The 15,133-nt window shown below is 43.1% G+C and overlaps 1 protein-coding gene across 2 annotated transcripts in view; it reads left to right on the top strand.

Moving 5' to 3' along the window:
* ripor2 (RHO family interacting cell polarization regulator 2) overlaps positions 1-12,006 on the top strand; it is a 102,538-nt gene extending 90,532 nt beyond the window's left edge. For both annotated transcript variants that reach the window (XM_079522473.1, XM_079522474.1), the window contains exons 14-25: positions 181-403; positions 979-1,125; positions 1,258-1,433; positions 2,175-2,398; positions 2,814-2,976; positions 3,470-3,644; positions 4,130-4,270; positions 5,882-6,064; positions 7,131-7,333; positions 8,622-8,705; positions 9,253-9,343; positions 10,208-12,006. In XM_079522473.1, coding sequence (XP_079378599.1) covers positions 181-403; positions 979-1,125; positions 1,258-1,433; positions 2,175-2,398; positions 2,814-2,976; positions 3,470-3,644; positions 4,130-4,270; positions 5,882-6,064; positions 7,131-7,333; positions 8,622-8,705; positions 9,253-9,343; positions 10,208-10,308 — 1,911 coding nt within the window. In that variant the 3' untranslated portion in view covers positions 10,309-12,006. The remainder of the gene's footprint in view (positions 1-180; positions 404-978; positions 1,126-1,257; positions 1,434-2,174; positions 2,399-2,813; positions 2,977-3,469; positions 3,645-4,129; positions 4,271-5,881; positions 6,065-7,130; positions 7,334-8,621; positions 8,706-9,252; positions 9,344-10,207) is intronic.
* The last annotated feature ends 3,127 nt before the right edge of the window (positions 12,007-15,133 follow it).

The following is a 15,133-nucleotide window of genomic DNA, read 5'->3' on the forward strand; positions in this document are numbered from 1 at the left end:
CTATTGCTGCACATGGATCAGCTAATGCACCCATCTAAGACCAGATCTGTTTCTTATTTGTATTTTTCTTCTTCTCTTAGGATGTTGTTGAGACCTGTTCTACGGGAACAGGTCTCAACAACATTTCACTAGCTTGTACTTTTATAACTTAGTGACAAATAAAACCTTCTGGATTCCCAGGAGGAGGTGGAGGAGGACGGCGGCGATACGAGCAGCGGCGGGAGCCGCGCCAACACGGGCAGCCTGGCCAGCGGCGACGAGGCCAGCGGCGCCGGCGACCTGGACTCGGAGTGGGAGCGCACCGAGTCCCAGCGCCGCCGCTGCTCGGGCTCCGGGGCCGCGTCCCTCTGCTCGGAGAGCCGCCTCTCGGCTGTGGCGCCCGAGGACGTGTATCTGGACCAAGGTTAATATTATTATTGTTTCTTTTCTTGTTTTACTCTGTTTTAAATTTCTGTTTTGTTTTTATTTTTTTGTTGAGCGGGTTAGGTTTTATATTTTGGAAAAGGCTTAGTTTTTGTTTAGTTATTAGTTTGAGTGTTTTTATATATAAATAATATAGGCTAAATATTGAAATATGGAGTATTTGTCAGGGCGAGATTCAAAATGCTCAGAAACAATATTTTTCAAGACAAATATTGGCTATTAACAAAGACAAAAAACAAGGAAATTTTTCTATGATTTTGTTTAGCTTTAGTAGTATAATTTACAGGTTTCAGTTAGTTATCATTTTTGTTTTATAAATCCTTGTTTCTTTTTAGTTTTTTTTGCTTTGAGTTCTGCCTTGGCAAATGCCAGGATGAAACTCATTGTCTGCCCTATACATAGTGATACAGTCAAGCCACTAGCAGGGACCCCCCTGAGTCTTATGCATTTATGGAAGGATGATTGTTATTGTTTCAACATGTAACTTTATCATTTAAAAAGAAGTTACATAGTGCTGCTCTAACAATAACAACCCTGTTCTGGTGGACAATGCAGACGAGGAGCTGAAGCCATTGGAGCTGGACACGGAGGAGGCCGGCAGCCTCACCAGGCAGCTGGTACGCAGGCTCACCTCGTCCGAGATCGACGCGTCCACGCAGGGCGGCGCCACCGCCGGGGGCACCGCAGCCGTCTCCTCTTCGGGTAAGGCTTATTTTGTCTGTGTACCGACATACTGTATTGATGACCCCTGCGAAAACGGTATCAAATGATGAATTGCCAATTATTTGAATGACTATCAACCAACTAAAAAACGGCGTTTTTGCTGGTGAACAGGCGTGTCGTCGGGCTGCTCGGGCTTTGCGGCGGAGGCCGGCAGCAGGGTGCTGATGGAGGCCGGTCTGGAGGAGTCCATCCAGAGTCTGCTCATGAGGCTGGAGGCTCTGACGCAGCGCTGCAGAGAGCTGCAGGACCTGGAGCAGGAGGTGATGCGCCTGGAGGACCTGCTCAAGGTGAGGACCATGTATTATCTTAAAGCGCTCCCTAGTAGAGAGCGATGTATTATCTTAAAGCCAGTGGCGGACAAAGTATATACTTGAGTAAATACTCAGGTATTCACAAGTACTATTCCTAAAGGGCTATTTCACTTTCAAACCTGTTTGGGGGTGATTTTAAAGTCTACCCCCAGACACTTTCTACCCCCAGACACTTTTTTTCAGTATTTAGATTTTATCAGACATTTCCCACTTCCTACGCAGTATATAAATGTTTTTTCAATAATTGTCTTTTGGGGGGGGGGGAATTAAAATAACAAACAAACATGGCCCCCCTAGGACAATATCAGTCCGGTCGGTGTCAGGCCGGTGGGATACACCGTTGTCCAGAAACACCACAAAAGGCTCTGGTCAGGCTCTGCCAGTGGACCTAATGAGCCCAAGTCCACCTGTACAATTCCCAGCCTCTGACTCAGCCAATTGATTGCCATGGAAACCGCACACCTGCCATTTGATTACTTAAACATGCAGTCAACTTTTCACAGTCAGTTCTCACTCTTCAGACACAGGCAGGCAGACAGACAGATACAGAGATCTCCATATGGGACACAGACAGATGGTTAAAACGGGTTCTTTGAAATGTCAATGGGTTTGTATAGGATGGGGGTGTGTCTGATATGTAAATGTAGAATCAAGCAACTTAAAAACTGTCTGGTCTCGAGGTCAGTCTTAACGAGTTGTCTGCTCTGCGTCCATCAGTGTCGTCTGCCAGGACATCGCAGCCGTTCGTCCAGCCTCAGCCTGACGGTGGAGAGCGCCCTGGAGAGCTTCGACTTCCTCAACACGTCCGACTTCGACGACGAGGACACGGGCGACGACCCGTCCCCTGTGGTGGTGGGTGGAGGGGGCGGGACCCCCGCCTCCGCACCCCATCCCCTCGCGCACAGGCCCCCGTCCTTTGACGTGGACGGAGATGCTATCGGGTGAGTGGTCTACAGTGGTCTACAGTATGTGGCTGTAGACCACCGGGTCAGATTTATAAGGACTGATTGGCAGTTAGGAGGAACCAAATGGACAGAGATATTTTTGTTTGAATGTGATGTCTTTGATTTGATTATTAAATCACTCTTTAAATATGAACAAAACATTATTATTATATGGTATTATGTGATAACTGATGAATCTCGCCTCGGTACAGAGTCTGGCCTGCCTCACAACAAATCAACTCTCCAGTTGTCTGGTCATTCTTTGTAGTTATTCCTGTGTGACATTAGTGACCCCTAGTGGTTAACTTTATTCTTTATTCGGATCCCCATTAGTCTTCCTGGGGTCCACACAAAAATGTATACAATAAAAACAGATCATTGAAATTTAAAACAAACTGTTTGTGACTCCCAGGGGCCAGCACCCAGAGGCCAGGGGCCACCTGAGTGAAGCCCTGACGGAGGACACGGGGGTGGGCAACAGCGTGGCTGGAAGCCCCCTGCCCCTCACCACGGGCTGCGAGAACCTGGACGTGGCTATCGTCATCCAACTGCAGTACTGCAACCGCCTGGTCCAGGTACACCGCATTCACTGGTCCTTTTGACAGCACATGTTGATTTAGTTTTATTTTATTTTAGTTCTTGTCATATTTCAGTCATCTGAATTTAAATGTTTTAGTTTTTGTCTAAATGTTTTAGTTTTAGTGTTTCTTTACTAAATATCATGAATATGATTTAGTAGACAAAAATGTATTTTGGCACGCCGTGATGGTGTCGTAATGGCTGATTTATAGCTGAGTGCCGAAAATAGCCGATACAAGCTTGCAACGTTTCACAACGCCAGATTGTAGATCTATTATCATTATCTATTTCTTCCAAAAAATATATAATAAATATTTTCAAATATTTTTATAATATTTTCAGATGGGGGGAGGTCCACGGCCAAAATATTCAGCATATTAATTTGGAGGTCCTCGACATGAAAATGTTTGAGAGCCACTGCTTCACGGAGTGTTACGGACGCGTATGTTTACTGCAGTATAAAATGTAACCTGTTGTGATGGTTCTCAGCTGCTGAGCAGCGGGCTGAGCAGCAGCGGGCTGAGCAGCAGCAGCGGGCTGAGCAGGGTCCAGAGGCGCGGGGTGTTGCAGAAGCTGTCGGAGCAGACCCAGCTGTTGGAGGACCTGGGGGAGATCAGCCTGGACAGACTGGACAGACTGGGAGCCAGCATGACCGCCGGGGACGGTTGGTATACCACATTAATAGGCTCTATGCAGCACACACGCCATTTTGGAAAAGAACTTGGGCCCATACATCCAAACAGAAAAGTACTATCTGACGTTAAACAACGTTAAACTCACTTTCCCACTCTCTTTGACACTCAATTTGCCATTCACCGTATGCATGCGCATACCCTCTATCTATAGTGTTTGTTCAGTAGTCTCTCCTTAATAAAGAGAAAAATTGAAATGTTCAGGTGGGTTGGCGATTTCAAAATCAACCAGGTGAGAGTATCAATTCATCACCTTCTATTTGACAGTGTTCCAGTTCCAAATCTGTCTGCTCACTTCTTTGTGTCATCACTTCCACCTTCATGTGCGTGTGCCAGGGAAAATCTCTCCTGATTCTCCCTGGCCCTGGGTCCACGGCCAAATGCATATCAATTTGGGTGACCCACTGGCTTGCCTTTAATCACACTGAATATCTAATTAGAATTGTTGTTGTTTCAGTGCTGCCCCGGTTGGCGGAGCGGCCGGGCATGATGGCGTTGTGGTCAGACTGCAGTGGACCACCAGGGGGAGTGTTCTACACCACGCTGGACACACTGCGCACACACATGATCCAGTGCTACGCACACACTGCACACACAGGTACCACCAGCACACACACACTCACGCACACACACTCAGGCACACACTCAGATTTTACTTAAACCAGTTTATGTGTCTCTTTCCTCTCTTTTCCCTTTTCTTAATGTTTTCACCTCCAAAATTCAAAGCAAAATCTTATTTTTTTGTTCAATTAAGTCAACTGCAGATTCAGTTGACTAAAATCTTATGATATTTAGTTATCTAAAATGAGACTAAAACTACAATATTTCAGATGACCAAAATATGATTTAAATTAAATGTTCTTCTAAAGACTATGATTAAAACTAAATCAAAAGTTTCCGTCAAAATTAACACTGCTTGCAGTTTTGTATTAACCTGGCGTCACCAGGCTTATTTCCTCGGAGGACAGCCTGCTCTGTGTTACTAAATCATCTTTGTGATCCAGTCTAGGCGTGGTTTGGACTGCATGAATAAAAAAAAAATTTAAACTCTTATTCCGGTTTGGGGGTTCCGGTTTAGGTTTGCTTTGTTTTGGTCCCCCTGTTTGTTTTTAGTCTCGCCAGTTGCTACGAGTTGGAATAAAAGACAAAAACAAACAATTCCAAGAAGTACTTGACGAAACTTGTCCGATTCATACACTGGGTAGGCCCTCAAATTATGATGCCCTTGATCACTGGGTAATTCTGGGTTCCGCCCTGATGACTACAAACCAGACTACAACATGCCGTAAGTTATCATCCGCTCCCGACCGGATCATGAACCCGAAATGGTATGCCTCCCAAGCTAGTTTAGTATAACCTACGCTGCAAAGTATTAATTAGGCTTGACTGAAGTGATTCCTCTCCCTCTGTCGTCCAGTGACAGATGTCCTAATGTCTCTCTGTCCTCTAGTGACAGGTGTCCTAATGTCTCTCTGCCCTCCAGTGACAGGTGTCCTAATGTCTCTCTGTCCTCCAGTGACAGATGTCCTAATGTCTCTCTGTCCTCCAGTGACAGATGTCCTAATGTCTCTCTGTCCTCCAGTGACAGGTGTCCTAATGTCTCTCTGTCGTCTAGTGACAGATGCCCTAATGTCTCTCTGTCCTCCAGTGACAGGTTTCCTAATGTCTCTCTGTCCTCCAGTGACAGGTGTCCTAATGTCTCTCTGTCGTCTAGTGACAGATGCCCTAATGTCTCTCTGTCCTCTAGTGACAGATGTCCTAATGTCTCTCTGTCCTCTAGTGACAGATGTCCTAATGTCTCTCTGTCCTCCAGTGACAGATGTCCTAATGTCTCTCTGTCCTCCAGTGACAGATGTCCTAATGTCTCTCTGTCCTCCAGTGACAGGTTTCCTAATGTCTCTCTGTCCTCCAGTGACAGGTTTCCTAATGTCTCTCTGTCCTCCAGTGACAGATGTCCTAATGTCTCTCTGTCCTCCAGTGACAGGTGTCCTAATGTCTCTCTGTCCTCTAGTGACAGATGTCCTAATGTCTCTCTGTCCTCCAGTGACAGGTTTCCTAATGTCTCTCTGTCCTCTAGTGACAGATGTCCTAATGTCTCTCTGTCCTCCAGTGACAGATGTCCTAATGTATCTCTGTCCTCTAGTGACAGATGTCCTAATGTCTCTCTGTCCTCCAGTGACAGGTGTCCTAATGTCTCTCTGTCCTCCAGTGATCGGTGCCGTGGTGGGGGAGATGGTGGACAGAAGTGACCTGCCGTGGACGGGAGGACCCCCCGCCTCGTCCTCGCCGTCCCACCAGGACGTCATCCTGACCGTCTTTCAGTTCCACGGCTATGTCCAGCGGCACGAGGTCCACCACATGGAGACACATCTGCAGCATCTGGCCAGAGAGGGTGAGGAGGAGGGCTTGGATGATTGATTGATTGAACACTTTATTAGTCAGAAATGTACAGTAAACACTCAGACTTTAAGGCTAAAAGGATATTCCTGGGGACTTGTTTCCATTGTGGTCCCATTAATTCATCAACATAGCATAAACTTTTGAATTATACTAATTCTATGTCCTCAACTAATTCAAACATTATATCATCTCTGTCGAGTGGAAACCTCATATGTCCAAAACTGTTACTTTTCAGGATTCAAATAGCAAAAGTTGTTTATACTGTAATCTAATCTGTTGTAAAGTCTGTCTGTGTGGTATGTACAGCATGCATGTCTCGCTGTACACAAATCTGTCCAGCAGAGGGTGCTCAAAGACTGGCTGGAGAGCCAAGAGAGAATGTATCTAGGACCCAAACTAGTGAAAATTGTTGTCAACATCTACTATTTTGACTATTTATTTTGAATACTTTTTCAAATGTATGGAATTTCTTAGATTTAATTTAATTTATGAAATTATTTTTGAATAAATAAATAATAATAATCTATCTATAAATGCACCATGTCTCGGCCTGTAATGCACGTAACTAGAACCATTCGCCCGACCGGCTTCAAATTCGACACACACGTTCCACACCCACACAGGGAGTGCAGTGCCCGGTGTCGAGTCCGTCGGACCCACAGTTGTCCGGAAACTCCACAAAAGGCCTCTGCCCGGGCTCTGGACAGGGCCCCTGCCCAGGCCCAGGCCAGGGACACAGACAGATGGGTGGACCGAGTACTCTGACACGGGTATTGCATAGTCTAGTGGGGCATGGGTCTCCAACTTCCATCGTTACTGACTCTGTGCTCTACAGCCGGGCACCGGTCTAGTAATAATAATATTAATAGATTTTTTGGGGAATTTATTTAGATTTTTTTTAAATAATGATTAAAAATAAAATGTAGGAAATGAAAAACAAAACGACCCACAAACCCACTGTTTGGGGGAAACACTGCGGCATGTGTCCCTCATGTGTGTTTAGATTTTTCCTTTTTAATAATTCAGCATGATTAACTTTGCAGTTAACTGTTCCCCAGGCGTGTTTTCCGAGGCCCTGAGCAGCGGTGACTGCAGCCGGTGTCTGGCGGAGCTGTCCGAGGTGTGTGCGTGGTCACTGTGGCCCCGGGGGGCCACGCTGAAGGCCCTGGCCTCTCTGCTCACCCACGAGGATCCCCAGGTCAACAAGGCTGCTGCCGACTACCTCTCCTCGGCAGCGTCGCACACACACTTCAGGACCACGGTCAGTGTCACCGGTGTGTGTGTGTGTGTGTGTGTGTGTGTGTGTGTGTGTGTGTGTGTGTGTGTGTGTGTGTGTGTGTGTGTGTGTGTGTGTGTGTGTGTGTGTGTGTGTGTGTGTGTGTGTGTGTGTGTGTGTGTGTGTGTGTGTGTGTGTGTGTGTGTTTTCAGACTCCACCATGGCCCATAGCACTTACCCTACCCCCTTAGACAGCACTTTTTTAGACTTAGATAGCATTTGAAACAGACTTATAGCATGTCATGTAGACAGCACAATAACAGTACAGCATAGTATAATATATATGTATAGCTTATATGTATAGTGTCATTATATATAGATATGTTCTAGTTATGTTCTTAGCTTACGCATGTTGCTTGATAAATGCATTATGTGATGTATTCCCATGCTTTTTGTTCTTGCTTAATGTAAGTCGCTCTGGATTAAGAGCGTCTGCTAAATGCCTAAATTGTAAATTGTGTCCTTCCGTCCGGAGTTGAAGGTACATTAGGTGATGTTTTTTTAGTGTTAAATAGCCTTATATTCTGATAGTAATCGTTGCTAGTATAGAGTGTCTCTCCAGTTCTTTAGTAAGCGGAAGGTTCATTTTTCAGGTCAGGATACAGTACCAATTTTCAGTATCAGGAGAGAGAATTCCTACAGGACACAGGATGAAGCAAGTGAAACACTATCAAATTGAAGTAGATAAATTTAAGGTGATGAGTTGATGAAATTCACCCTTTGTCTGATTGGTCCCTGACTGACTAACCAGCAGGCTCTTTCTGCCCTGTTCCGCCCTGGTTCCGCCTTGTTTATGTTGAATTTGCTAAAACATCATTTTTGGAAAAAACTAAAAACAAACATTATATGCCGAGTCACAGGAGCATGATATGCTGCACCTGTGATGTTCCTTTTTACTGTGACACCAAGTTTACAATAACAATTGAGTGGACAGAATATATACAGTATGAAGCAACTGAAAAACATGTTATTTCAATGGTAGTGGATGTAGAGAGAGGATTTTTGTCCAACCACGAAACTGCGACCAATGGGTGCGAAGAGGGGCACAACCATGGGCGGGACTTAACAAAGGGTGAATTCCGAATTAGGTTGATTTTTCACAGCGAATTAAAGGCATCAACCTGGATGAGGTATCGACTAGGCCATATGAAAATGTTACCGGCGATTATTTGTATTTATTTGTCCCTGGTATGTAAATACTAATGGTCTCCAACATGAACGCATACGTTGGCTAACTGTGTGTGTGTGTGCGTGTGCGTGTGCGCGTCCACAGGCGACAGACTACTACACCCAGGCACTGTCTGAGGCAGGAGTTCAGAGCCAGAGGGCTGCCTGCTCTGCCCTGAGCTGTCTCCAGGTCAGTTAAACCCCATACCTTGTCCACCCGGAGTCCCTCAGGGCTATATACTAGTGTGGTATATGTTTTTGCGCTACATTAAAATAATATTCTCGCGGAAAATTGCTTTTTTTTCCTTCATTTCTTTTTTTCCTCCTAAAGTCTAGTGAAAACAGCAGATCTGCAAGCTTGAGAGGTGCGGCGAGCTTGAATATCTGCTATTTTTAATGTTTTAAGTTTAATAAAGTTTAATGTTTTAAGTATGGGCGTTAAGTAGGGGCGTTCATTTACAAAAAGAAAATAACAAAAGGTTAGAATGTGGAGATTTCTGCCCGACAGCAACAATATAGTAATGCTTAATTGGGTAATCTAACCTTTTTTATATATGGGGAAAAAAATTGCATCTCGATTATTCAATTTGATTATAAAGACATTGATTAAATAATCGCTAAGAAATGAACGACAGTTGCAGCCCTAGTCTCTATTAACCGTGTGTGTGTGCGCGCGCGCGTGTATGTGTGTGTGTGTGTGTGTGTGTGTGTGTGTGTGTGTGTGTGTGCGCGCGCAGGCGGTGGAGAGCATCAAGGCGGTCACAGCACTGTGCGACTCGGCCGACGAGGAGCTGCGACACGTCGCCATCGAGACCCTGCTCACCTTCGGTAAGGCCACGCCTCCTTTGTGTCACCAGCCAATGAAAATCTGCCGTTTATTTTAGAAATCACCTGCCCTGTAATGCAGGTCTATGGTAGTCAGATCTGCTGTAGCTGTGGAAATGTCTTTTATGTGTGATTTCGTCTTGTATCCACTTTTCTACAACAATAAAAACAATACGCCCGCAGCCACGCACACTGCCAAACTGCACGGTACAGGAGCAATTTATTCCATTAAGATTCTACAAATGCCTTCTAAATCAGTAGTTCTCACATGCTCAAGATCTTTCTGAAATGTTAAAAAAAATAGCAGATGTACAAGCTCGCAGCACAGCACATGAGCTTGCATCTGTTATTTTTTTAATAGCAAAGATCTACATTTTTCATGGGTTATTAAGAAGCAACTGATGACCTTCAGGCTTTGATGTCTGAAAACTAATTAAAAACAAAGCAACAATGATGATTAAAACTATGACTAAATATATTGACAAGTGGAGATCCAGTAGTACTAAAAGACAAGTAATGTTATGCTTCATTGGGCATTGCGCTCTGAAAATAGCCGATCTACAAGGTCACAATGTGTCGCAGCTTGGCACATTGTGAGCTTGTAGGTCAGGCATTACAATATGATATTTATTAGACAACTAAAACTAGACAGCTAGATGACTTTGATTAAAACGAAGTCAGTTTTTATTCAAAAGACTATGACTATAAACTAATGCCAGTCCACACCAATGCAACAACTCCTTGCAACCATTATCCCCAAATGGCACCGGTCTACAACTGGTCAGTCCAGAGACCACTGCAATTTCTTGCTGCGATGGTGTGGACTGGGCTTAGAAACTAATTAACCCTTATGTTTCCTTGTGGCAGGTGAGGAGGGCCGCCTGGCATATGAACAGCTGGACACGGTGCCGGGCGAAATGATCCGCCTGGGCACACGGCGAGGGAACGCCGTCACCACTGCCTTCTGAGCCACTGTGCCACCGAGATCTCCACTCCATCATCAACCCCCCACGTCCAACACTGTCCCCTCGCAGTTCTGTCAGTCGGGTTACTTGTCCTCAAGTCGCCATCGCGTTTGGACGTTCTGGTGGACGACTGATGTTAATGTGACATCTCATAGTATCATAGCATACGCCGGCAGTCCCTCCACCCACCCCCACCCACTAACTCGCTGCTTCTCTGAGCCAGGCTTAACTGGAAGCAAACTGGAAGGAGCTGGAAGGCAGATTTCATCTTCTCTGCTCCCTCAACGAGGGAGAGAGAGGAACATATCTCACGCCGTCAGACTATACCCTCTGGGAGCCTAGTGTCCTTCTTAACCAGTGGATCTCTTTCATTTCAAGGACCCCACCCCCGCTTTATTATGGATTAAGGCCATGACGGGACCCCCATAACTCTTGAGAGTGAGTGTACAATCATTTGTACACTGTCAGAGTTACGGACTTGGTCACCCCCCACCCCCACCCCCACTGAACCACTGTTTTAAACACCTGCATACGGTCCTGACCTGAACTGTGTGTCACTCACACAAACCACTGCCCTGAAATCAAATCAAACAAGCCATCCTCATCTGCACAACAATGCATGGCTGGGTTGTTATGACTTCAATTCAATATCACCATTATTTAAAACTTAAGTTGCGATTTAACAAACTATTTTAAAATATAAAACGGTGGAAAAACTCCCTGAGCTTGTAGATCGACTATTATTGTACGCCACCAACAAAGTATAATAGGCCTACAGCAGGGCAACGTGTTTAATCAGACTAATTGATTTAGTCGATTGTAAAAAATATATACATTTGAATGTCTTCGAGTCGATTCGTTGATATATACAACATTTTAAAAAGTTATATTAAGATAAACTGCTTCTCGATCATTCGATTAACCCACATGAACTAGATTAAGTTGGTTATTGGTTCTAAATATTAATTGCCCAGCCCTAATGCTACGTTTATGGATCCCTAGAATCACTATTATCACCATCGTGATTGTCCAGCACAGTATCACAGTTGTGTTATTCTGTATCCTAATTAATATCTTTGTGTAAACACTGTTCTATTGTATGATTTTAGTCCGTGGCATATAGCATTTTGAGTACACATTTTATTTTGAGCTTTCCATATTTTTCATTAACTCTTTGCACTGATAGGCAGCGGTCATCGGCCGTCAAACACGCCACACGGGTGTTCTGCAAAACATTAGCTCTGTTTTTAGCCATCATCAGGCTCCACTTTTGAGTTTCAGGGATACTCGGGATTACTGCACTTTTTTTTTCCTTTTCTTTTTTTTTCGTGGCACGTGGACATTCATGGATGGGATCCAAGACATTGATCTACCTTAAACACAAATCTAGCATCGGTTTTCACACTCCCCTAGAGTTGACCTCATCAGCCGAGATGAACAATGACGCACGCTAAAATAACTCACAAGTTGGCACTAAGGTAACGCACCCCCCCTTTTTTAATTTTGAAAATGTAATACAAGTGCAATTGTGGTGTATATAGTGTGGGTGTTTTTCAGTCAAGGCAAATAACACACCCTCTTATAAAAAAGTGTGTCCCCCCCTTCCCCCGTGTTTATTTTCCAGGCTTTGATATGATGTTTCCTCCATTACTGAATCGATGGAATCCCCCCCCCCCACCCCACACACACACACACACAAAGGACAAAAGAAAGCAAGTGTTAGCTTTTGTCAGCCTTTTGTGTTTGATGGAATCAGAATGAATTGACCTAGGGTTGGGCGACATGACCTTCAAATCGATATCACCGTCATTTCAAACTTTAATTTTCATCCATCACAGTAAATGAACGGTTAAAAACACTGCAGCTCTGCAAGCTCATTTTAGCTATTTTTGGACAACAATATATCATACAGGGTTACGTTTTTAATCAAGTTAATCAATTTAGTCGATTATAAAAAATATAAGATTTTTTTTTTCTTTTAAGATTATTCGTTTAACCTACATCAGCAAGTCTGTTATTGTTTCTAACTATCGGTTTCCATATACTTTCAGTTAATTGCCCAGCCCTAGCATAATAATACTTTAATTGAAATTAATTACGTTTTATGATACAATGACATGGACTGCTTGGCAGTTCCCAGGTCAGCTTATACCTCCCTGCATTCATCCTAACCTGTTATACATGTTGGGGAATCGGGGAATAAGACTCCCCCCCGCTCCCACCACCACTATGTCCATCCATAGGCTACATAATCTTTTGTAACTTTTACTACTGAGCCCGGGCTCTTGTGTGCACAATGGCAAAAAAACAACAGGTCAGTTTGTTTATTTATTGTTTATTTACACATTTGCAATCCTAAGAGTCTTTGGAGTTTTACTTTATATACAGACAGTGCAAATGGTCTTTGCGTTATGTAAAAACGAACGTGTATAATTTATGTTCTATTTTGGATCGTGTCCAGTATTTTTGAGATAGTTTATGGTTGAAAGAAAGAAAAAAAGAATGCATGTGTATTACCATGGGAACGATGCGTTGAACTTGAATTGGGAGTATATATTTTGAATGGTTTATATAGATCTATATGAGCGATCGTTTTGGAGAAGATTATAATAAAGATTTGCTAATGGTATAGATTTCTTATCCCTTAAAAGGTCTCAACTGTAACGAGACAGAATTATATATATATATATATTAGAAATGTTACTTTAATTTTACTGTAACCAAAGGAGAAGAACAACATCTAAAACTCATTTAATAAGTCATTCTGAAAATAATAATTTGCATTAACCATTTACTGCTCACTCTTTCCTCTAAATTCTCGATTAATATTTTGCTATGGCGGTGACGAGTGCCACAAATAGTGCGAGACGCTGCCCTAAGACAAAGTACAGTTTAACCACAAAGTACAGTTTAACCATTCTGGGCGGGAACCCCTTTTGGTGTTTTAAGCGTTACGTTAAACTTTAGCTATTGAAAAATAGCAGATCTACAAGCTCATAGCGCGCCACCGAGTGGTGCGCTATGAACTTGTAGATCTGCTATTTTTGAAAAATCGTTAAAATGTGCCTCAAATCTTTCCGAAAATTGTCATGATTTAGAAACCTTTTTTTATTTCGACCTCAGGCCTGAATGGGTTAACCGAGGAGTACAAGAAGCACAAGTGAAAACCCATTCAACCCAATAACATGGGATTCTGTACAATTACATTTGGTTCGCATTGCACAGTCCCCCAAAAAGCCATATTGATGAAAAACAATATTTTTTTGTGAAATATGTAGGCTATGCTTTTCTTTTGTATTATAAGCTGTACATGTGTGAAAGTTATTACTATAAAAGCTGAAGACTGGCTTTTTACTTTTTTTTGTTGTTTGTTTCTGTCGGGCAGAAACCTTGTATATCTATATTTTAAACTTTTATGTTTTTCAAGAGTGTCGCACAAATAATAAGGTAATAGTGCAAAATAGTCTACAGGCTTTTTCTTTGTAATATTAAAAAAAGGAAGGGTTTTGGACATACAAGGTTTTCCACCCGAGAGCAGTTTTGTTTCCATCAAGGCTTTAGCCGTGATGTCTTCTTGATTTGAAGTAACGATGCATTTCATATAGCTTTTTTCCCATGATGTGAATAGCATTACAGTATTTTTGGCTATGAATTTATGTTTTCATCCATTTGTCTCATTATGTAAATCTGCTTTTCTTTGTACAAAATGGCCTGTTTGTGGTCGATGTTTAGGTGATGTGTGTGTATGTCTGCACATCTTATTTTACAAATCATCATACCTTTCAAGAATGAGTGTGTTTGCTGAAACTTGAACTTAATGCATAATGTTTTTGGTCAATAGCTTCAGTAATGATTACATTAGCTACCAAGGACACCCACCCCTCATCTTGATTCACAGCATTTCCTTTGCTCGTCGAAAGTTGCAATAAAATTTATTTTTGCATAATTAAGAAAATATCGTTTGGAGTTTAATCATCATTTTTTTAGGCCTACTATAGTATGGTATGTCGTTTTTCATGATTTATTTTTCATTGTCAAATCTGGAAAAACAACATAATAAATACAATTTATATAGCGCTTTTCAATAAGGTACTCAAAGTCGCTTTACAGAAAATAAAAACAATTTTATTAGAAAAATAGAATAGTTAAAAGGTTAAAAACTAGAAACCAAAGGTAGACAAACAAAGTGTGTGTGTGTGGGGGGATTTATGTAGGGAAAGCAAGTCTGAAAAGGTGGGTTTTGAGTGTGCTTTTGAAGGTGGGGGAAGCTCTGGACGGCCACTCCAAAGGCCCTGTCTGCCCACGTTCGCTTTGTTGGACTTGTTGGGGATCCAGTTGGTTGACAGTGCTTGACCTGAGGGAGTAGGTGGGGACATGGTTTTCCTGGTTGTTGAGGGCTTTGTATCTGATGGTGAGTAGGCCTATTTTAAATTCTGTACTTGACTTGGAGCCACTGGAGTTCACAGAGGACAAGTTCTGGTGAGCAGGCGGGCGGCAGAGTTTTGAACATACTGTTGTTTTTTGAGAACCTTGGTGACGCCGTCCAGGAGGCTATTGAGTGTGATAAAGGCATGAATGAGTGTCTCAGCGGCAGTGTGTGATAGCATGGGACGAAGGCGGGCGATGTTGCTGAGGTGAAAAAAGTGAGGGAGAAGTCATGAGAGGAGTGGATAAGGGAGTCAGGGCCAATGATGAGAATTTCAGATTTATTGCAGTTGAGCTTTAGAAAGTTTGTTTGCATCCATGTTTTGATGTCAGTCAGGCAAGAGGTGAGGGTGGAGTGGGTTATGGTTGTGGAGGGGAGATACAATTGTGACGATGAAAAAAA

The sequence above is a fragment of the Electrona antarctica genome (genome assembly GCF_951216825.1).
Source record: "Electrona antarctica genome assembly, chromosome: 15".
In the NCBI taxonomy this organism is placed as follows: domain Eukaryota; kingdom Metazoa; phylum Chordata; class Actinopteri; order Myctophiformes; family Myctophidae; genus Electrona; species Electrona antarctica.